This window comes from Ochotona curzoniae, unplaced genomic scaffold, assembly GCF_017591425.1.
Source record: "Ochotona curzoniae isolate NIBS_2020 unplaced genomic scaffold, NIBS_Ocur_1.0 contig_908, whole genome shotgun sequence".
Classification (NCBI taxonomy): domain Eukaryota; kingdom Metazoa; phylum Chordata; class Mammalia; order Lagomorpha; family Ochotonidae; genus Ochotona; species Ochotona curzoniae.
This window is the reverse complement of record NW_024466607.1, coordinates 5,643,048-5,667,982: the sequence shown is the minus strand read 5'-3', so window position 1 is coordinate 5,667,982 and position 24,935 is coordinate 5,643,048. Positions and strand designations below refer to the sequence as shown.

The window sequence follows — 24,935 nt, the reverse complement described above, 5'->3', positions numbered from 1 at the left end:
AATCTGTTTTAAAGCGTCATCTTTTCTCCTCTTCCCGAGCTACAGCTCTAAGAAATCGGCTCTCGATTACAGGTTTTAGAATAGCACACACAAGCACATATCACCTCTAACAATTCCAAAAGGGCAAGATGACTGTAACTCAGCCTGCATTAAACCAAGGCTCCATTACTTTTCCACCATTCTCACATTAATTCCTCATTGGCAGCTGTTCTCCTTTTACTCTTTCTTTTTTCCTTTTTTTAATGAAATACTGGAAAAATTCTTAAAATGTGATGTAGAAGTCATTATAAGGCCTAGAAATTAAAAAAGAACTCCCACAATCTATCACTTGTTCTAAGAAATAGAACTTGACAATACTGCTTAAGCTTCCTACTGTACCTACCTGCTTTATTCTGGCTTCCATCAGAAGTAACTACTGTGTAATATTTTATGGTTATCATTCTTCTCTCCTGTTCGCTAGAATTAGCTAAATGCACAAACCCAAAGATCTCCGACCTCTTATTTTTCCATTTCAAAGTCTACTTTTACTTCCTTTTCTGTCTGCAACTTATCAGTCCATTTCTTATAATATTCCACTTATCTGGGCAGCTACCAAGTTTGTGATAATCCAACTGCTGCATACTCGCTCATGGAGTCTCTCCTTCCAAATACAGACACACACCTCCCCAGTCATCAACTCGTATCTCAAGCCAAGACACCTTCTACTGATCGCTCTGGCCTGTTCCTGAGGATCTACTGAGCATCCCAGGCCCCCTCACACCGACCCTCACTTGGCCAACAGAGGCCATTGCCAGAGACCCAGATCCTCTCAGAAGAACTTGCCTGCTGCTCACACTAGACATGTCACTGTTTCTTATCAAAGGCAGGAAACTTGTCTTAAAGAGGCTCTGAGTTAGGGATTAATGCCTGAGCCTGTATGATTTCATAAAAGGGCAGCCATACAACTAAGAAAGAATTACATTGCTTTCTCTCCTCAACTCCTGATTCAGTAGAAACTTCAGATAACATCCACAACAGAACCAGTTCTGATACTATTACATTTAGATTTTTAGAAATAACTCATGATGGACTGTTTTTTTAAGAAATTGCTTCATTTCACAGTGCTTCACTTCTTCCTTACATAAGAAAATAAGTAGTATCAATCCTTACATAAGGGAATAAGTATTGAGTAACCAAATAATAATATTAATACTTTTTATTATAATAAAATAACAAATAATCAAATAACTGATTCTTGGTTCTTTCATCTACAAGGTAGGAATACCACCAAAAGTAAAGTTTAAATAACATATGTAAGGCATTTAGCATAGTGATGCCAAAAACAATTGATGGAATAATAGGAAGCATCCTACACTGTCTTCCATATGTCAGAAAATCTAGGAAACACTTTACAAAAAGCTCTAGATGCATGGTTAGCTCAATACAGGACATCAGTCAATGTGACTCACTATATTAATGCAATAGATACAGAAAAAGCATTTGACAAATTAATACCTTTCCATTATAAAAATTCTTAGAATATCCTTCACTTATTAAAGGACACCTATGAAAAAAAATCACAATTAACATTATACAAATGATGAAACAGTAAAAGCTCTCTGGAAAGATCAGGGATGCAAATCTCCCATTGAACTCAACATTGCACTAGGACAACTCAGGAAGATAAAGCAAGCATTTAGTTCCTAAAGAAGCAAAATGATCTCCATTTACAGATTATATGACCCTGTATATAGGATATTATAAGAAATATAAACACGATTAGAACTAATGAAATAGCTCAGCCAGGTTACAAGTTTTATACTCAATATACAAAAATCTGTTTTACTCCTGCATCCTAGCAACGAATAACCCAAAAGTAAAGAGAATAATTCCATGCAAGATAGCATCAAAAACAATAAAATTATTGGGCTGGAAATTTTTTTTAAAAAAATAAAATACTTCTACCCTGAAAACTACGCAACAAATAAGTGGAAAAACATCTGTGTCCATGAATTAGAAGGTTTAATAGATGACTAAATCTCCAAATTAATCTACATAACCAATGATATTCCTATAAAAACTTCAGCAGCTTTTTTTAAGAAACATATGTTTGTACAACTTGTGTACAAATATTCATAGCAGCATTACTCAGAATTTTACAGAAACAAAAATGCCCATCAACTGATGAATGGTTAGGTAAAATGTGGAACAACTACATGATGGAACACAATTGTACAAGGAACAAAATTCCATAAAAAGTTACAAGGTATTGATATCTGCTACAGTGTGATAACCTTCAAAAATATTGCACCTAGGTAAAAGAAGTCAGACACATATATTGATTCCATTTGTACAAAATAACTAGAATGGATAAATACATAGATTTAGAAAGCAGATTTGAGATTACAACAGGAGCAATGGGCGGCGGTAGCAGCCACCATGCTGCTGGCTGCTCAGGGTAGTGTATGCCGAGCTCCATGCTCATGGCGGCCTGGGGCTTCTGGGGGACCTGGAAGATGTTACCAGTAAGAGTGTGGGGAGACCTGGGATCATGTCTCCAGGTAGGCAGAGCAAGTCTGAGTATTTCCCCATGTGCATGGTCCTTGGATTGATCAGGAAAATGGGGTCAGGAGATGTGTGGGAGAGAGGACTGCTGAGGGACTATGTTGCAGGCAAGGTATGACTTTGGAGGAATTCCCAACAACAAGGCCACTGTACTTGCAGGTAAGTGAGTGGGCTGAGACCAAGCAGTTTGGAGGAGGAAAGCTGCAAGATGTCTATGGGTCAAACAGATGCACCGCCCTGTGGGAGATCACAGCTGATCACCACTCACCAGCGCATATTAAAGCTAGGGCTGGGAGCTTAACTGGCAGGGCTAGATCCACATACCCACCAGTAACAGTTGGACCAGGGGCCAAGTAATGTTAGGCTGGGCCATGACACTAACCATGTGGCATGTATGTGTAAGAACCAGGTCTGGGGGCACATTCTATGGGGGACATGTTGGCTCACCCCAGTAGGACTGCAATTTCTGCTGTTTTTCTCAAGAGCTGGGGGTAGTGACAAGCTGTGCTAGGTAGGCATGATCATGGAACCCTCCAGCACTCATGGATTCTGGGGTTGGGAACAAGCCAGGCTGGTCCAAGCTGCAGCACTCACAAGAATAGAGCTTATGTGGGTGATGGACTAAGCTGGACCCTACACTGGCCAGCACATACAGGTGTCAGGTTGTGGTCACCTCAGATGAGGTTTCTTTGGGGATCCTCTCAAATTAGATCACTGGACTCACAACTCCAATCATGGGGAGAATCACAGGATCTGTGGTCAGACCATGGAGTCCACGTGTCAGAACTGGACCTCCTAAGTGGCTAAGACAGAGAAGTGACGGCATGCCCAGAGGAACATGGAGGATATGGCAGTCCATCGAGGCCTGCACAGGACAACTGGTACCATAGCAGAGGAAGGAGGGTAGAACAAATTGCTCAACTGCCTCAATTAAGTGTTGACAACAAATATCTGGGAGAATGGAGGCTCTGGAGTGGACTGTGTCAGCAGATGGACCTTGGAAGGATTTCCTGATCCTTGGATCAGCAAGACTGACAGCATTTCAGAACTACTGAAACTACTCAAGTGGAACCCTCAGAGTAGGCTCCTCATAAGAGATCTGGGATAGCATTGAAAGCATTGGGTTGCCATTCCCCATCCTCAGGTACTGGGGCACAGGTTGGGTGGGTGGGGGGCAGCTTCTTCCCTAAATTCCCCCGCCTCTCCAGATACAGGAGGAAAAGGGAGAAGATTTGGAAACAACAGTCTTACCCACACTCCCCTAGTCCTTGGCCCCTACCACCCTAGACAACTATGTAAACATCATCAAAAACAAAAACTAAAATTTAAAACAGAAAAAGGAGGAATGGGAAATGGCTGCTGATGGGTATGTAATTTCTTTTTGGGGTGATGATGTAGTAAAACCAAACTAAACTAGAAAAGCATAAATTTTATGCTATACAAAAAAAATCTCAATTTTTAAAAAAATATCCTAGCTACTTATCATTCTATCAGTCATTTGTGACCTGCTCTACCTGCAAGTTTTCTAAACTCACCACTGGTCCAGCATATTCTGTTTCATTTCCAAGTGAAGAAAGTACTAAGACCACTTATAACTGTTCATTCTGTAGACGTCATGAAACCTACTCTTGATTAAAGACTATTTCAATTTGAAAGGAGTTGATTAGTCCCATTTTTTACATTGATGCCTAATATCCTCCCCCTACTTTTTTTCTTCTGAGCTATGGAAATGCTACTTAATTGCATAATTATTCTTCTCCCAGATTTATGAAGTCCAGAAACAGAAATCTTAAAATCATACAGAAACTTAAATATTCACTCACTCATTTCCAGTTTTATGCACCTTTGGGGAAATCAGTTAACTCCTCATATGGAAACCAGAGATAACACTTCTTTGAAGATGTAAAGATTCAACGCAAACAAAAAAGGAAAAAAGTACTCATTGGGGTGATATAAGTAAAATGTCTGGTCACAATAACTGTTCTTCTAAAACAAAAAAAATATTTCTTTTTTGGAAAGGCAAATTTACAGAAAGAGAGAAAGATCTTGCATTAGTTGATTCACTCCCCAAGTGGATGCCACAGCCGGAGCTGAGCCAATCTACAGCCAGGATCCAGGAGCTTCTTCTGGATCTTCCATGTGGGTGCAGGGTCCCAAGGCCTTGGGCCAAGTCCTACTGCTTTCCCAGGCCACAGGCAGGGAGCTGGATGGGAAGCGGAGCACCGAGGACAGGAGCCAGGGCCCATATGGGATCCCCGGCACTTGTAAAGCAAGGATTTTAACCACTTAGCCATCACATCAGGCCCCACAATTAACCTTTCAATCAGTGTCATTTCATTCCTTCTCCCTGTTTGGTGTAAGTGGTAAAGCTGACAATGACCCCCAACTCACCAGGTATCTGCCCAACTCTGAAATCTTTCCAAAATCAAGATAGGCATGTCATAGTTCCTGGGTATATTCAAGATCACAAATGAACAAAAAAAAAAAGGCAAATGGATGAGAAATATTTCATAAGTGTTTAATTGGGAACCCAACTGCCAACCTAATGTAACTCATAGGTTCATAATATCAGGCTCCAAAGCTCTCAGTCAGGGAGAGGGGTATTACCAAAAGAATGAAAAGCCATGCTGCTCCAATTATCACAAATGGAATGCATTGCAAATAAACACATGTTTCCAAGAACAAAATGAGGAGATCTTTTATGGGGAAGAGCTAAAAAGGCTGAGCCAGGAGGTGATGTGTAATCTTTTACACGGGAGGTAAAATTACAGTCTTGCCATTTCCACTTCTTTTGATAAGTTTAGATGGCAAGAACACCCCTGAGTTTATCAGTGTGAGACCTGCTGCCCATCAAGACCCTCCCTAACTCTCTCACCCTTTTGTTTTCCACAAGCATTACACATATATCCAATACTGAGACAAAATTAATGTACATGGCAAGTCATCTGACTCTCTCTGATTGGCATCACTTCTGAATTTGTGGGCATGGTCGCTGTCTTAGCTAATAACAAAATCTGTTGTGTGGATTAGGAGTCTAAAGGAACTCAAAATTCACCGCAGACAGTGCTAATCCCTCCACTGTGACGCTCAAGTCCCTGTATAAAGTTGCCCAATAATCCTCCCAGTCTCATCTCCTACATTTCTGTCTTCTCCCTTTCATCACACACAAACGCCATACCAACATGAAAGCTCATTCCTGCCTTCCTCTCCCCTTCCTCTGCCCCAGTGACTCACTCCCCTAATCTTCTGATAGACTGAGGCAAACTCCAGGCTTTCTTTCAATTCAATGGATACCTCCTCTTTTATTAATCCTTCTTCAACCTCACGCAAAGTAACATACCTCTGCATTTTCTCAAGGCAAGTTAAGTGCTAAGTTGAAGGCCTTATGTAAAAAGAATATTTACCTTGCATGCCCAGGATCCCATATGGGTGCCAGTTTACATTCCAGCTGCTCCACTTCCCTGCTTGCAGCCTGGAAAAAGAGTAGAGGATGACCCCAAAGCCTTGGGACCCTGCACCCACGTGGGAGACCCACAAGAAACTCCTGGCTCCTAGCTTCAGATTGGCTCAGCTCTGGCTGTTGCAGCCACGTGGAGAGTGAACCAGCGGAAGGAAGATCTTCTATCTTCTCTCTGTAAATCTACCTTTCCAAACAACAACAACAACAACAACAATAATAATAATAATAATAAATCTTTAAAAAGAAAATATTAAGGGAGACTATTATATTTATTCCAATAGATATATATACAATAAATAAAACAAAGATATTCATTTGAAATAATGCACAGAGAATCCAAAATATCTTTCTACTTGAGTCTTAACATAGTAGGAAAGCCTAGGGAAGCTCTTTAAACCACTGACACCATTCAGTACTCTTTTTTAAAAATCAGAAAACATGGGCTAAGCAAAGTGTGATATTCAAGATTATATAACATTTCAATAATAGGTCTGGACCTAGGCCTCATGCCTTCTAGCTCTTTCTGTATCACATTTCACTACTGACTCTCTACTCTTAGGAAGAAGGAGGAACCTGAAAAAAAAAAATAAGGGGCTTGATTAGTCTTAAAAATTCAATAGGAGCTTCTTTCATCAGCTTGCCAGCTGGAGCAGAGGATGTGTCAGTATAATATCCACCTTGAGACTGTCTTAATGACTAGCTGCTGAAAGATCCAGTGGGGAGGCAGAGAGGGCACGGAGTGGGGGAGGTGCTGGTCGGGCTGGCTAAGCACTGCGTCTCAGGAGGGCACACTTAAATGAGGGGCTTGCAGACGCATCAGCAAGAGTCCCTTCTATTCACCAAAAGCAAAACACCAACACATCCCATTGACAAACACATTTCCTAAATGGTGTTACTGTTTTGGATTCAAGCAGATCGAAGCTGAATTTTGGGTGGCAAATATTAACTGCCTGGCTAACATGTAGACTCCTGGTTCAGGCCTGTAAAGTCCACACACTGACGATCTTAGTTTATGGAAGTATTGCCCTGACTAAAGGAACAATGTAAGCAGCTGGTATACCAGGCATCCAATAACCAGCAGTCCTTTTCTTCCTGTGTTTCAGGTTCTTGCAATATAAAAGCCCTTGAAATTTAAAATACTGACAATACTAAGCTGTTATGGACTGAATATCCACAACCGTCAAATCCATATGTTTAAGTCCTAATCCCTGACTGTCATGATTTCTGGAAATTAAGTCTGTGGGAAGTAATGCGATGAGATCATGGGGATACGGGTCTCATAGCGCCTTGAGTGCCCTTGTGAAGGGACAAAGAGACCAAAGCTCTCTGTCTTCAACATGTGAGGATACAAAAGGGTACTATGTACAAGTCAGAAAAGAGAGACCTCATCAGAGTTCAGTTATGTTGCATCTTTATCACTCACCTCCAGAACCAGGAGGAATTTCCTTCTTTTTTCAGTCATCTTACATACGGGCTCAGAGCAGCCAAAGCTGAGTAAGACACCGCTGTTGAAGAACTCTGATACTGACACTACCAGTGGTAGTGCAAACGAGCACAGTCATTTTGTAAACGTAATGTAATGTAAAGGTGAATATACAAATGCATTTATAAATCACCAAATTCCACTCTGGGTAAAATATTCATCAAAAGACAGATGGAAATATTTCTCACTGTTCCACACAGTCCCAAACTGGGAACAATTTTAAGTATTCATCACTAGCATAATGGACAAATTTCCATATACTCATATAATGGAATATAAATCAGCAATGTAAATAAATATATGCTGCAGCAAAGAAAACAGAAGAATCTTTTACACAAAATATCAAAGAAAGGCCAGATGCAGGAGTTGATACTGTGTGATTCTATGCATACAAAGATCAAAATCAGTGAAATGCATGCTGAGGGGACCAAAATAGAGGGTATCTGTGAGCAGAAGAAAAGTTATACATGTTAGTGGGTGCTGGTAATGTTGTGTACTCTGACTCAGGTAGTACTTTGTAAAAATTGAGCTATACACTTATGCATTCACTTCAACACACATCAATCTATACTTCAATTTTTTTTTTTTAATTTCCAGAGAGAGAAGCAGCTGAGGATCATAAGGTCACAGAGCTCTTCTAGATCAGGACCATATTCTCCGAGAACCTTATGTTTAACTGTTCCTTCTCTACTGCTCTGGTTCTGATACAAGCTTCCAGTTCCGCATAGATGGAAAACCAAAACATGTTCCTAACTGGTCTCCAGTTTCACAAGTCCTTCCTCCTCCCCATTGACTAGTCTTCAAACAAACCTTTCTTAGGATCACTGATCACCAAGCCATTCCCTTAAGCAAAACTGTCACTTCTACCCACAGACTATGCCAGCCCATACAGTTAAAAACCTCTGCAGGAAGCATTCTAGATTGTCCTTGTCAGATCTCAACCTACTATTCTAGAATGAGCTCATGGCTCCTCCATATCTGGGCCCACTGTTTTTTTTTTTTTTTTAAAGATTTATTTTTATTATTTTTTCATTGGAAAGGCGGATATACAGAGAGAGGAGAGACAGAGAGGAAGATCTTCCGTCCGATGATTCACTCCCCAAGTGAGCGCAACGGGCCGATACTATGCCGATCCGAAGCCAGGAGCCTCTTCCGGGTCTCCCACGCGGGTGCAGGGTCCCAAAGCTTTGGGCCGTCCTCGACTGCTTTCCCGGGCCACAGGCAGGGAGCTGGAAGGGAAGCGGGGCTGCCGGGATTAGAACCGGCGCCCATATGGGATCCCGGGCGTGCTAGGCGAGGACCTTTAACCACTTGCGCCACCACGCCGGGCCCATGGGCCCACTGTTTTGATCATATAAATAAAATAAAACATGGTTCACAATTTGCCTTCCTCTTTTTATGATCATTTGGGAAAGGAGCTGGGGCAGACAGAAGTTATTTATTTGCTAAATTGATTTTTAATTTTTTTACCTTATTATTTTATGATACAGTTCCATATTCCCTTGTCCCCTCCCCAATTAAACTGATTTTTTTAAAAAGTTTATACATTCCTTAAAGCCAAATCCCCATCTAATTCTTCCTCAGTATTTTTTTGAAGGAAAAATAATACTGCCTAAATTTCAATTTCATCTTCAGATGATAATGATCAGCTTCAAAACATAAATAATAAATGTAACTCCTAGCAAATTAGATAAGTGATTTTACCTTTCTATTCCCTGCTTCCCTACATGACGGTGCTAAAGGATGATCTTTGTTTTTTCATTTATGTGGCAGTTCAGTTTACAGAGCATTTTCATAACCTATTTCATTCCCAGTGTATCTCAACATCACCCTTGAAAACATGCATTCCTGTTCACATTTTTACATAAGGACGTATACTCCATTCTCAGATCCCCGGATCCTCTGCAACAGGCTGCACTCACTTCTGGTACATTCTTGCTATTCTCCTGAGCGTATCTCTCACCCCATCACCTCCTCTGCAAATTATACTGATGTTATAAACCCTAACATATTGCCTGAAACCACCATACTCAGGCTCCTATGAGTATTAGTTTTCTAGAACCTTCAAGATGAGAAGGTCATTAAGATCCAAGTAAGTGGAGCCAGCATCATAGTTCAGTAGGTTAAACTGGTACATATGACATCAGCATAACATATTATTTGAGTCCCACATGCTCCACTGCGAATGTGCTTGGCAAAGCAGCAAAAAAATGGCCCAAGTACTTGAGTCCCCAGCATGTGGGACACCCAAATGGGATTCCAGGCTTCTAAGTTCACCCTGGCCCATTATTAGGCAATGTACTCTTTCAGCAGTGAACCAACAAATGGAAAAGTGCGTGTGTGTGTGTCTGTGTGTGTGTCTTTCTCAATCTCTGCCTTTCAAAATGCAACTATTTTTAAAAGATCCAAATAATAAAAACTAAATGGTAAAAATTTAGAAAGTATAAGAAAGTAGGTCGGGCCCCACGCAGTAGCCTAGTGGCTAAAGTCTTTGCCTTGCATGCACTGGTCCATGTCCTGGTTGCTCTGCTTCCCTTCCAGCTCCCTGCCTATAGCCTGGGAAAGCAGTCAAGGATGGCCCTAAGCCCTGGGACCCTGTATCCACTGGCCCCAGCTTTGGATCAGCTCTGCTGTGGCCACTGCAGTCACTTGGGGAGCGAATCAACAGATGGAAGTTCCTCCTCTGTCTCTCCTTCTGTCTATAAATCTGACTTATAAAATCTGACTATAAAAACAAATAAACATTTGTTATTAAAGATGGAATATTTGAAGAAACTGGGTCAGGCTGAAGTCAGGAGCCCAGAATTTAGCCAGGCTAAATGCTCAACCCCTGCCCCCTAAAAAAAGTCTTCTTAGTGGGAATTTAAGTCTGACACCATCCTGAGTTCTGGCTAAGTATAAGGGAAAAATAAGAAGCTTTAAAGAAATTTATCTCTGGGATGAAAAATCCCCTTTCCTGACAACTTAAAATCAATCCGGAATATATCAGAGACACAAGAAGAACTCTAAGCCATGAAAGTATTTATAAGCATTAACAAAACACAGGAAAAGAAGATAAATTTTAAGTTATTTTTTCAGCCAACCTACACAACACCTGTCACAAAGCTCTTTCCAGCTTAAGCATTTTTTAAAAATCATTGTTGATGTTTCTATGCAAAAAGCAACATCAGTTGATTGATGCAGAACTCAGAATGGAGTTCAGCTGTACAAAGAAGAGGGACACCAAGTCAGAATAATCTGTTTCAGACAAATTTGTGTACTTTTGTATTGCAACATTAAGCAAATCACAATCTGAGGGTTGGCTTCCAAATCTGATGAAGAAATCAAACCTTACACTTCATAGAAGTAAAGGTTGCAATTAAATGAATTGAAGCATACCTATATAAGTCAAAGTGCATAAACAATTACAAAGTTTAAGACCAGTGCAGTGGTACAGCAAGCTAATCTTCTGCCTGCAAGTGCTGGCATCCCATATGGGTGCCAGTTCATATCCTAGCTGCTCCACTTCCAATCTAGCTCTCTACTGATATGCGAAAGCAGTGGAGGATGATTCTGGGACTTGTTTGGGACCCTGCACCCACAGGAGAGGCCGGGAAGAAGCTGTCAGCTCCCAATTTCAAACCAGCTCAGCTTTGTATACTTTGGTCATTTAGGGAGTAAACCAGTCGATGAAAGACTTCTCTTTGTTTCTTCTTTCCTGTAAAAAAAACCTGCCTTTCAAATAAAAATAAATAAATCTTTTAAAAAATAGAGTTTTACCTAAAAACATGACCCTATAACATGATCAAAAATGCTATAATTTCCTTCCAGAATCACAGCTGACTACATTTTTTTAAACACCTAATCTAAGAGCCTAAGTCATCTGAAGGCTCTGGGAAAATATGCCTCATTCCCCTGTGCCAAGTCAACTGATAATTCTGCTTTCCTTCTGATCTTAGTGTTAAAATTCCATCACTCACGATGCTGCATTAGGGAAGTTTTCTCTATTTTCCAGCTTCTATTAAAATGCAAAAATCTGAAAGAAGATGGCCAATAACCACTGACAAGTCACAGTTGAACTATGATTAACTTAATCTGCTGAAATCCAAGACCAGAAAATAGGGATGCCATCGACAACTTAACTTTCATTTCCCAAGAGCTTGCTGACTTCAAGCTTTCAGTCCCATCATCTCTAACCACCAAAATTTCCCCAAAATTCAAACATTTCTGCTTTTCAAAACTCCCAGGTTACTGCGCTGCAAAATAAGGCATAATTTTCCAATTTTGTTTCAGAAAATATGCCCACCACTGTCATTCCCAGGCCATAAGCCTTTTGTCCATAGCCAGAGAAGAGGCATTAGCAGCAGAGAAGGCAAAGAAAGTAAACAGAATAAGGGCTGGCATTGTGGCACAGCAAGTCAGGCTCTGTCTACAATGCCAGCTTACTATATGACCTCTGATTTGAGTTTGGCCATTTGCCTCCAGTCCAGCTCACTACTAACGCCTTGGAACACAGCAGATGGCCCAAGTACCTGCACTCCTGCAACCTACATAGGAAACCTGGATGGAGTTCCAGGCTTCTGGCTTCAGCCTAACCCAGCCCTGGCCATCATGGGTAGATGGTGAATGAATCAGCAGATAGAAGGTCTCGGTCTCTCTCTCTCTCTCTCCAATGCTTCATTTGAAATCTTCAAAATAAAAGCAAGAGAAACAAAGAACGAGACAAAGGGGGGAGGATGGAAGGGAAGGGCAGGAGATGGGAGGGCAGGGAAGGGAAGAAAAAAGAAGAAAAAAAGTTAAGAGAATAAAATTTACTACTTCCACAGCACTGGACAGAATCACCAGATCTGATGTCCCCAATTCTAGGAAAAAGCTATTTTTTTCTTTTGAGATGAATAGAAAGCCTGACCACAGCAACGCTTAAAATTAAATGGGAAATTCCTTCTTACATTTTTTCTCAATCCCACCTGTTACTAGGTTGCAGCCAATATATATGAGTGCTGAAATCTGTTGTTTATGGTCACAGTTTGCAAAGTCCTTATATATACACTATTTCATTAAGAATATCGGCAGGTGCTATTATTTCGATGTTAAGAACGAGAAAATTAAGATTCAGAAAAAAAGAAACAGTTTAAATTAACTCAGTCTTAACCTTCTTGGCTCTGCTCATTAGTTGTTTCTGTTAGAATCTGGCAGTTTCTCCAAGAAACTCCCAAGCAAGCACCAAAGGGAACTCACTGCGATCAATACCCTGAGAAAACCAAGAAGTCAGCTAAATGGCTCAGAGAGTTGATGGTTTTGCCCACTCAATACAAATTTCCAACCAGATTAAATAACTACTTATGTTTATAGCAACTGCAACTCAAGTCTAGGAAACCTGAAAAAACATAACAGAACCCAAAGTCCAAGAGCTGACTACCAGTCTGGAATCTACCGCCTCCTGGCTCTGTGGGCTAGGGTCATCATCCACCCTCCTCTGATCTTAATTCTTACCTATGGCAAATGAGAATAATATGAATTATACAGATTATATTGTAGGGAGGCTCAAATATGACATGCTTGTGACTGCTCAAACTGCAGCTGTACAAATAAGCCAGCCCATAAACATCTTCACTGAAGACTTGCTTCCAATAAAATGTATTTAATGCTTTCCAAATTATATGTCATAAGTGCCAGCGCTGCAGTTCAGAGTTAAGCTGCCAATTTGTGACACCAGCATCCTGTATCAAGGCGCAGAAGAATCGCAGCTGCTTCACTTCTGATCCAGCCCCTGCTAATGAGTGAAAAAACAACAGAAGATGCTCCTAGTACTTGGCCCACTCCCATCCACATGGAGGACCCTGAGAGAACTCCTGCCTCTGGCCTTTGCCTAGCTATTAGAACCATTTGGGTGTAAACCAGCAAACAAAAGATCTTTTTCTGTGTGTGTTTCTGTTTTTCAAGCAAATAAAACAACAACAACAAAATCTTTAAATAAATACATCAAATAAATTATGCGTAACTACTCCAACAAAAATGAAGGCATATTCCTCTAGGTTTGTTTTATTTTTCAAAATTCTTTTAGTGTAAAGTAAAACTGTCCACAGCAATTTTACTTGACTTCAAGAACACTGTAAGTCCACAGATAGTAAGCTGTTGTCTTCAAGCGCCTCTGAGTATCTGCATCCCCATGTTGGAACATGAACTGAGCATCTTTCATGTACCATTCCCAATGCCAGATATATCCAGAGTTTATTTCAGCTGATTCTTACAAGACTCTTCTGAAGTGTTTTTAATCTCTTTTTACAGGTAAGACAATGAATAAACTTCCCATAGTCAATCATGAGTCTGTGTCGTTTGAAAATAAAAAACACTGTAAATTAATGTCAAAGAACAATTTGGAACACTGTTATACAGTGATTATACAGAAAGATTAGAACCATAAATACTTAACCCAAATTTCCTGACTTCAAATCTTAGATGAACTGTAAATTTCAGTTTCTTCATTTATAAAGTCAATAACAGAAATCTGTTTGATAATATAAGAAATGAATAAAACTACCCAAAGTAGTCCCTACCTGTCATTTATTTCATGCCTACAACATTACATACCATTATTTTGCACACCTTGTTTACACAAACTTCGTTTTCTCCTGATATGAAAATTTTATGTCACCTAGACTACATACATGCTCTCCATACATCTTACATGAACCGAATCAATCAGTTCATGTTTTTGGTTTTTCTCTTCCTTTTAACAAAAATGTCTAGCTTCTTCCTCACTAATTTGAATGTCATTCAGCCCTCAAAGTTCAGCTCAAATGTACCCTTTCTGTGAAATTTTCTGTTTCATAGTTCACAGTAACTTCTTACTTCTATGAATAACTCTTTATACTGTCACAATAAAACTCTTAGAAATACTTCATTTCCGGAACTACTTGATTTTATAATAGCCTCTGAAGACATACTATCTGGCCCATATTCCTGATTTATGAAATGGAAATTAGAACTTAAAGAATTAAATTGCCTAAAGTTAATCAGAAGAGAACAGATGTAGATCAAGACATTTTAAGTGTTTACAATTGTCCTTCCGTTGACTTGTCCTAATTTTGTCATCACTGAGATTTTGTTACTTAGGACAACACAGAACTTAAATTCTCACCATCAGCTCTGCATCAGGAGGGACAGGGACAGAGAAGGGAACTACATCTATACATCTCTAGAGCTGCACCACAATTTACAAAGAAAGGACTTGGTATCCCTGAAACGGTAAAGTACAAAAAAACCCACAGTTTTCAGACGTGTTATTATAAACACATCCCTCCAAAGATTCAACACCCTCAACAGAAAAGGAGACCTTTTTTCTAAAACAAAGCACAAGCTTCGTTACGCAGGATTAAACCAGGAAGAAGTTATTATATGAAATTGTTAGGCCCCTTGGATACAGAATAGTCTTGACTCTACAAGACAACTAAATTGAGTCCTAAAGATTATTCAGAATTATTCAGGTAAAAACATACAAAAGCTTTTAGGTAGAGAAGACAGAGCTTGGCACATCCAGTTAACTATGAGCAGTCCGCCACGGCTGTAACAAAATGGGTACAGAAAATGAACACTGAAAGGGTAAGCCAAATTAGATCATGAAAGCTTGCTATACATTTTCTTTCAACTTTTGTTTTTAAATCACAATGGTGTTATGGCTCTCTAACATTCCATCCGATCTTCATATTCTTCGCTGCAATTGAGGTTGTTTCCCTTTCAAGAAAAAAAAATACATTGCTTATGATTGTTTTGAAGAGCCCTCGTAGATCAGTAAATTAAATCATTTCCACACTCTTACTTCACAATTGAGGAAACAGAAATCCCCAAAAAGACTTGATGAAAGGCAACAAGAATACAGTATATGTCACTAAGAAACTCAATAAGGACATCTGTGAAGCAATAAGCTCCTCAAAAGGTTTCCATTATGAAAGCAACAGGCAGCTTGGGCTTTTCAAGACTGGCATCTCACACCAACGGAAAAATTCTCTAAATATGGCAAGAAGGCAAGATTAACCTCAGGCAAATGGTTCCTTGGGAGTCAAGTGTCAATACAGAATAAATAAGAGAAATTTATTCCTCAGTTTTATCCATTTACCTTTATTCTGTGCAGAGCTTCCATTTATCAGCTTACATTTTCCAGTATAATGGGCTGCTTTGGTGGCTCTCATTAAAAATTTAATCTGCCTTTCCAATAAACATAAATAAGTCTTAAAAAAGAGAGAGAGAGAGAGAGAGTTTAATATCAGGGCCAGCATGATGATGCAGCCTCTGCCTGGGGCAGACATCCCATATGGGTACCAGTTCAAATCCTGACTGCTCCATTTCCGATTCAGCTCCCTGCTTATGGCCTTGGAAAGCAGTCCTTGGGCCTGGGCACCCACATGGGAAACCTGCAAGAAGCTCCTGGGTCCTGGCCTCAGACCTGTCCAGCTCCGGCCATATTGTCAGTTTGAGGGGTGAATCAGTGGTTCAAATCTCTCCCTGCCTCTTGCTCTCTCCAACTCAGCCTTTCCAATAAAAGTAAATGAATCTTTTCTTTAAAAAAAAAAAAAAGTCAAATCTCTAGAGATTTATGGTTTACAGTGGTTTAAAACTAGTAATTAAGTTCATCTATATTTCATAGAACACATGTAAGAGGGAAAACACCTAAAGCCTGCTTCAAGGGGACTTAAAAATGTTACAGAAAATTAAAGTTTATTTGGTGCAAAAATTTGTTTTTTAACTACACACTGTTTCCAGAAAATCTTTGAAGATTCGTCACAATTTTAGAGAATTAACCATGATGCCCAATGTAACACACCTCAAATCTTGGTTACTACTCTCCATTGTGCCCCTTCTAACGTTCTCTGAATCTCTGCTGGATTAAAGAAAAAGATTTAATAACCTTCTATTATGCGTCAGGCTCTCTGCTATGTGTTAAGGATGCAGGAACAAAACAAACAAACAAGAAAAACAGTAAGTTTGCCTTCAAAGAACTACTAGTAGGAAAGGCAGACAGACAAACAGACCACTGGACTGAGCCCAGTGACAGACACCCACACAGTTAAAAGAGGCAGATTCCAAAAACAATCCATGGAGTTAGAGGAGGATTTCTGGAAAAGCAAATACTCCTCTCAGTCTCAAAAGATGAGCATGAGATTTAGAGAAGAGGTAGGAAACATAAAGAAAATCAACTACAGTAGTAATACACAGCATAAGTGCAGATGAAGAGGAACAGCAGTCTATGGATGGAATCAAACATTTCAGTTTTACTGAAAAATGACAGTTAAGGAAAATAATGGCCAAAAGGAAGCTGGGAAAGAAAGCAGAGATCAAATCTCAGGAGGTCCATGAACTTAACCTATAAGCCAATAAAAAGCCTTACACAAAGGAAAGAAAATGTCAAATTTGCATTTTAAATAGTTCAGTCAAGCCATTAAATGAAAACCTCTAAGACATGCAGAAGTTCTAGGTGAGCCCTAAGGAGAACTTCAAACAGGCTCCACTGGTGTCCCCAGAAGAGACAGAGAATATAAGAGCTAAGATAGGTAAGAAAACAAGGGATTCAATATTGGGCCAAATAATCCTGAGCTGCCTCAACTACTGCAATGGAGCTATCCCACACAACTCAACATATGTCTGAAGATCCAAGTGAAGTCCTGGCTAAAACTAAAAATAAGAGAACTGACTACATTTGGAGAAAACTGACATCTGAGTAAATGAAACAAAAAGAGTATCAGTGTGAAAAAAAAAAAAGATGTAGGCCAAAATTGGAGCCCCAAGGATCCCTACATTTAATGAACAAAATTCAGAGAAGAACAAAACGCAGATATGAGGAGAACTGTGAACCAAGCACACAATTCTGAGAAGCCAAAGAACTTCTAAAGGGAGCTCAAGATCAAACGTTTAGACTGGCACTTTCCTCTGGATTGAGTAGTTAGGTTCCCTACTAAGGATTTCTGTACTACACAGAAAGCAGAAGCAATTCACTACTTTTCTGTCTATGAAATGGATTTTCTACCTACTGCTGAGGATCACTGCAAAAGTAAAATGAGATGACAAGCAAGAACACGCTGTGTAAACTGTGAAGCAGTGATCAAGAAACAAATGCCACTCACCAACAATTCAAAATCAGTACACAAAAGTGCTTAGGTGTAACAGGAATCTAAGCGCACGTCCCCAACTTCCACTCTTGAAGAAGAAACACACACAGGAAACATAAGAGACATAACAAAATCAGCCCTTTTCCCAGCATACCACACGATGGCAATATTGCAAGGAGGTCCTGAATAGAGTACTCAAAAGTGAATTAATCATTTAAGGAAATATTTGGTCACTAACATCTACTTCTTCCTCCAGAGTTACAGGCATTACCACATAAAGCAAAACTGTGGAGCTGAAGTTTTGGAAGGAAATGGCTCAAAAAATTAAGACATGAAAATAATATAGTGCTTGGAGAAATCTTAGAGAATGTTTATTTCATTTTCTCATTTGAATTCATAGAGAAAGTTCAAAGGTCAAAGTAGCTTACTTAAGAATGCACAGCAGCACATCTTTATGAAATATTTCTAACCCCATCTTCACTTTCCAATATAATTCTTATCTTTATTCCCATAGTACCTTGTGTATATTAATCATCATACTGTTTTAAAATCGTGTTTAAATACCGGATGAAAAATCCCAATAGACAATGCCTGTTCTCACCTTATCCTTAAATCCTTACAGCTTGTTTTTAGTGTTGAACAGCACTGAATCACACAACACTTAAAAACTGCTTTTGCAAAAAGAATTAAGTCATTACATTAGCAGCAAAATGGACAGACGTGCTGTGACGTGAAATGAGCCAGATGCAGAAATACTGTATATCCTCTTTCATGTGCATAGGTTTTTTCGAAAAATAGTAAATCTGAACTCACAACAGTCATTACTAGTGGCTGACAATGGAGAGAACTAACAGGATTTGCTGCCAGCATTGTGGTGATGCTGGCAATGATACGGGCTGCCAGTTCCTGTCCCAGCTCTTCCACTTCGGATCTACTTTCCTGCTAATGGCTTAGGCATACTTACCAGAGAGAAGTCCCACACCTCATTTGGGAAGTGGAGCAACTGGGATACAAACCAGCACTCATATGGCATCCCAGTGCATACAAAGTAAGGATTAGCCGGGCCCAGCGCATAGCCTCGTGGCTAAAGTCCTCACCTGAACACACTAGGATCCCATGTAGGCGCTGGTTCATGTCCCGTCAGCTCCACTACCCATCCAGCTCCCTGCTTGTGGCCTGGGAAAACAGTCGAGGACGGCCCAAAGCCTTGCCACCCTGCATGGGGGACCTGGGAGAAGCTCCAGGCTCCTGGCTTCACACTGGCTCAGCTCTAGCTGTTGTGGTCACTTGGAAAGCAGAAGACCCCAAAGAAGCTCCTGGATCCTGGCATTGCACCAGTCCAGCTCTGGTCTTTGCAACCATTTGGGGACTGAAACAGCAGATTGGAAAGCTCTCCCTGTTTCTCCATCTCTCTTTGTAACTCTTTCAAGTAAATAAATAAAGCTCTTTTAAACAAAATTTTGTAGAAAATGGAATTAAAAAATAATTCTGGGATCTGGCACGATAGCCTAGTGGCTAAATCCTCATCTTGCATGTGCTAGAATCCCATTGGGCACCAGTTTGTGTCCTGGTGTTCTATTTCCCATCCAGCTCCCTGCTTGTGGCCTGGGGAAGCAGTAGGACAGCTCAAAGCTTTGGGACCCTGTGCCCACAGGAAGATGCAGAAGAAGCTCCTGGTTCCTGAAATCAGCTCAGCTCGGGCCATTGCAGCCACTTGGGGAGTGAACCAGAGGATGGAAAATCTTTCTATTTCTCCTCTCTATAAATTTGCCTTTTAATAAAAAATAAATAAATCTTTATAAAAGTAAATAATTTTGGTGTTAATCATTTGAAATTCATCTGTAGCTTTTCCATAATACAAATTTTGTAAGAACCTTCTGAAGTTCTCCCTCTCACACAGTTATATATATAACAGCTCAATGTATAACACCTGCAGCACTGAGCACACGGCCACCAGTTTACCACACTCAAATACAATGTGATCATGAATCACCTGAGGCTCGTGCTCAAGCACAAAGTGTGAGTCATCAGGCAAAGGATGGGACCCAAGATGCAACAGTTCAAAAATCTCCTGTTTGATACCAATGCTGTTGGTCCAAAGATCATACTTGGAATACCAAGGGTAATTTGTAATTATCATTTTTTAACAGTATATGTATCTTCTCTATCTGATTGGACAGTAAGATCTTACAAAGTTGACACTACGTCTCATTCGTCTGTAGTAAATTTAACTCTATTAAAAGAATGTATTCAACAGACACCTGTTGCCTAATCTTATCAGCAGTATCTAGATAATCAGCAGATTTGTGCCATACTGAACACTAAATCAAACACTGAGAAGTCCCAGGATGGAAAGCTCAGTTTGTCACTGCACTCAGAATTCCTAGAAGGAAAGGAAGAATCTGATAGAAAACTTACCTCTTACTCAGTGAGATGGAATATACAGAAGACACAAGTATTCACACAAACAGGTACAAAGGTCATTAAAGTGAAAGCTGCAGTTCAAATGTATGTGCCAAGCTTAAAAGAAGACATGCATATTCTGGCAACATAAAAAATAACATTAGTAATAATTAATGAAGTATATGATGAGCTGATAAGGAGCATGACTGTATTTTCTGTGAAGCACCAACAAAATTTTCAATGATCTTTTAGAATGCCCTTAGTCTAAACATTTCAAACAACCAATGAATACATCTTGAATATAAGAAAGAAAAACACCTTCCAGTTTTCCCATCAACCTGGCGAGTGGGAAGTTCTATCAATTCTGTGCTTGCAATTAGATAGAAATTCAAAGGACTGTGCTGTGTATTAAGGATGCGCGGGGATGCTACCTATTTTAAGCCCTCTTCTAATTCTCTAATTGTTTAAGTGGGTGTTAAAACCCTCTTTCTTTTAGTATTCTGTAAATCAGATGGGCTCCATTTTTGAGTTCTACTGGGAGACCACACTTGGTCTTCCTATTCAAGCACAGTAAACAGTATTTAGCATAAAGGAGAAAGCTTCAAGAATTTCACAGAAAACTGCACATTTGAAATTTCAATTCACCTATTTATTCAGGAGGCAGATGGAAAGAGTGAGGGAGAGTCCTGCCGTTCACTGTTTTAGGACCAAATACCTCCAACAGGATCATGGCAAAGCCAAAAGCTGAACAATCAACGGAAATCTCCCTCATGGGGCACCAGAGCTTCTTCCAGGTCTCCCAGGCAGGTGCAGGGTCCCAAGGCCTTGGCCCGTCCTCCACTGTCTTCTCAGGCCACAAGCAGGGAGCTGGATGGGAAGCGGGGTCTCCGGGACTAGAACTGGTTGCCCACGTGGGATCCCAGTGTGTTCAAGGTGAGGACTTTAGTCACTAGGCTACTGCGCCAGGAACAAAAGTAGCTTCTCTAATTTCCACCATTAGTCTTGTCTCCAGGGTGAGGCCAATTCTCTATTTTATGTCAGGCTTTCTATAAAATAATGCCATCCAAAAAGACTTTCAAATCTCAAGCCACTAAAAGCATTTATAAACAAAAGCCTTCCTTTGGGTGCTTTACTATTAATTAGACCCAAAACTAATGCCTTCACCAGGATGCAAGGTCAACAAACAGTACTTAAGGGTCAGAGTCTCTCACGAAAAAAGGAAAGGCCATTCACATCCCTCCCCTCTTTCTGGCCTTTCTGTGGATCTACCTTCGTGAAGCTTCCTCCAGCAACTCCAGCTCTCACCAATCACTCCAGTCACTGAAGGCCCCAAACACCTTGTCTCTAGCAATAACTCTAGATTTTCTTATATGTTTCATGTACCCATTCTCTCTCCCAAATTGGCACGTACGTTCCCTAAAGGGCCCCCACACTGCCTTGGCCCTAGAGTAAGCTTATTACTAAAATAATACAATAATCGTAAGTGGCAACAGTGAATTCTAATGGGCCTTAATTCAAATTGTATGACTGTGAAAATAGTATTTACATTTTCAAAGCCTTGGTTTTGTGGTAAGAATTCAATAAGAAAATCTATTGTGAGCACCCAGTAGTTTGGCGTATAACATGCTCAGGACTTTGGTTTTTGTCCTGTTCCCTTGAACAAGCACCTGTTGATGTAACCTGAGTTCTAGCGATCTCCTCAGGGGGCTGTCACGGCCGATGTGTCCTCTAACCCGTCCCCGTTACCCGCTTGTTCGCACCTTCAGATTTTCCACTTTGCCTTTAACAGACACCAAAACAACTGTGCAGAATGATGCCCCTGGCTGCCAGCAGGCAGGCACCCCCACACTCACACTCACATCTCATTCCACCATGCCCAGCCTCCTGCCCACACCTGCCCTCGCTCCAGCCCTCGCTGGGAAGCAAGCAAAGAGGAAATGGAGATAAGAAGCCTCCTGGGCCCCCTGGACCTCCTCGCAGGCGCAACACTGAGGCCAGCCAACAACCACAAAGCCCTTCTTCACGTCCCTGGAGATGCGGTGCCCCTCCTCCCTTCCGCATCATCCCCCCATCCCCTGGGTCGGCTTCCAGCTGCATCAACTCGAATCCCTCCTGGTCTGAGACGAGCCCCACCTGAGCTTTCGCCGCTGAGGGCGAATGTTTCACAGCCACTCTGGGGGAGATGCCGCGGGGGCTGGGGGCGGGCCGTGAACGCGCAGTGCGTGGAAGCAGCTCCCCCGTGGCACCCCTGCAGCAGCCAGGCTATTTTACCTGCAATGAGCCACCATCACTCCCACCTCCTCCACCCACGCGTGCACACACACACACACACACACACACTCACCACGCACACTCCATCGGCGCCCGCCCTCCCTGCCGCACAGACCGCAGACTGGCGGGCAGGTGCACACCAGGGCACACCGGAATCCCACCCACGGGCTCCCACGTCGCCTTCGGGTGCCTGCTCCGGGGGAACAGCCTCCCACTCCCCCATACCAATTTGCACCCCGGGCCTCGTCATGAGGGGCCTTTCCTATCGGCCGTTAGCATCTCCTCAGTCACAGGGACCATTTTCACCCCAGCCTTCCGGCCGCCCCCTCGCCCCTCTCACCGTCCCCTCCTGGGGAGACGGGAAAAACTATTTCGGAAGACTCCTCTGTTGCATAAAGTGGCTCCTTCCTGGCTGCGTCTCAGGGAATCTGAGGCGAGCGGGCAAGAATTTTACCTCAGATTCACCTTCCCGGGTCCATGGTGCCCTCCCGCGCCCCCAAACGCACTCGCGCCCGCGCGCCTGCCCGCCTCTCCCTCGGGACGGCACGAGCCTTCTTTTCTTTTCTTTTTTTTCTTTTTTTTTAATTCCCGGGTCGGTCTTAAAGCTTCCTGGGCGACCCGACACCGCGCTCTGCTCAGCCCGCAGCCGCCCGCGGCGGACCCCTGCCCTCGGAGCGGAGGCGGCCCGGCGCACCTACCAGTCGGTGTGCGGCTCGTCCACCACCAGCAGCACCTTGGCCTTCCTGGCGGCGGCGGGCGCCGGCGTGGGCGCGTCCACCAGGCCCGCCGAGGCGGCCGTCTGCTTCACGGCTTGGGACAGCGAGCTGAAGAAGCTGCTGCCCACCGACGGCGCCGGAGCGGGCTGCGGCGCGGGCTGCGGCGTGGGCGCCTGGGCGGGAGGTGGCCTGCGCTCGGGGCCCGGCGACGCGGCCGGGGGCGCCGACGAGGCTGAGGCCGCGCCCGGGCCGGGGGGCGGCGGCGGCTGCTGGGGCTCGGGCCGCTGCAGGTCGGTCATGTAGCCATTGGGCAGGTTGGCGATGAAGCTGCTGTCCGACAGCCGGCGCCGCAGGAAGTTCATCATCTGGCTGGAGGGACTAGGGGCGCGCGAGGCGACGGGGTTGGGCGGCTCGGAGGGAGGCCGAAGCGGCGGCGGCTGCGGGCAGCGGAGACCCGGTCCGCAAAGCGCGATCCCCGCAGACAGCCGCGGCGGACTGGGCCGGGCCGGCGGGGCTTCGCGAAGCTCGGCGCGAGGGAGTGGGCGGGGCCTGCGATGGCCCCGCCCCGCGCCGCAGAGCTGGCGCCGCCCTCGCCTCGCCGCCGGCCACCGGGGGCACCTGGCCGTCGCCGCCTCACGGCTCTCGGGCGGGTGGGGAAGGCAAACCGTGCCCACAGCTAGCTGAGCGTGACTTCGTCGGGAAGGGGTGTGGGACCCGCGAGTGCCCACCACCCTCTGGGTAAGAGTCCTGTCCTAGCCGAGATGGAGGTGAGGGAGGCGATCCTCACTGCCTTGGAGGGATGAGGTGTCGCCTCCTCCCCGCTGACACGCGCGTCCTGTGGCGAGCCAGAAAACGACCCTTCCTCAGAGCTGAGGGAGAAAAACACCAGCACCACCCCTCCACGCCGCGACGAGAGACCCCGACCCCAATGCCAGGGAAAGAGCTGGCTCCGCTCCCCTAGGGCGGAAGGCGGAGAAACAGCGTCTCTGCCCCCCGGGTTGCGGGGAGGTGCGTGGCTCCCTGCACTGCGCGCTTCTCCCCCCACACCGAACACAGCACAGCACAGAAGGCTGAGGCCCCGGGCATCCCCAGGAGAAGACTGTCGCAAAGTCCCCTGTCCCTCGCGTGTTTGCTCTCCTGTCGTGCTTGAACGCATCCAATGCCAAGCCAAGGGCATCTCCAAGATCTTTTTTTCGACTGGTTATATTCGTTTCATTCATTGGTCAGACCTGCTTTAACCTCTGTGTAGACTTCTGATTGCTGTCTTCTCCTGTGCACTGATGAAATCTGCTAGGACCCTTGCATCTCAGCTTTCACGGCCCAGGAGAAAGCCTTAGTTCCTGTCTGGTTTCATAGCAAGGACACAGTAGGTATACGAGGGTATGTCCATAGTTTGTGGAAAATGAAATTGAAAGATGTTTATTTTAGGGCAAAACAATTTTGGGATCCATGAAATTTTTTCGTAATATGCATTTTTTACCAACCTTTGGTAGATCCTTTATACTTTTTGCACCAAAATGAATATGGATGGTAGGTGACTCTCTGACCCTCTTTTGGTGGGGGGGGGGAATAACACTTTTCAAAATTGTTACATAGAGCATAAATCACATCATACGTGTAAAGCAGCTGCTACACAGTAGGTGTTGTGCTAGTGGTGCTCCAATTCTTTTCGTTTAATTGGCTCTCAGTGGCTACTTGCAGAGCTGAATGGAGTTAGTGAGAGGCTTGCCACTAACATTGGCAGGCAGCCCTTGCTTCCTGGCACTCAGCTTGGGACCTAGACATGCACAATCCAGGTCTGAGCAAGTAGGTCAGGGAGTTTTCCAATCAACTGCGATCATGCAGAGGTCGTCCCATCTCTCATGTCCATCCCAGGGTCGTGGAAGGAAAGACTGAGAGGATTGGGAAGTGGCCTTGGTGAGAGCTCCACAGTCTGTAAGCTGGCAGGAATCATCAGAGGAGAGCCACACACAAAC

General features: G+C 43.0%; 1 protein-coding gene across 1 annotated transcript in view; it reads right to left on the bottom strand.

Annotated features, from left to right (window-relative positions):
* SYN2 (synapsin II) overlaps positions 1–23,394 on the bottom strand; it is a 133,008-nt gene extending 109,614 nt beyond the window's left edge. Inside the window, exon 1 of the mRNA XM_040995214.1 lies at positions 22,942–23,394. Coding sequence (XP_040851148.1) covers positions 22,942–23,324 — 383 coding nt within the window. The 5' untranslated portion in view covers positions 23,325–23,394. The remainder of the gene's footprint in view (positions 1–22,941) is intronic.
* Between the last annotated feature and the right edge of the window lie 1,541 nt (positions 23,395–24,935).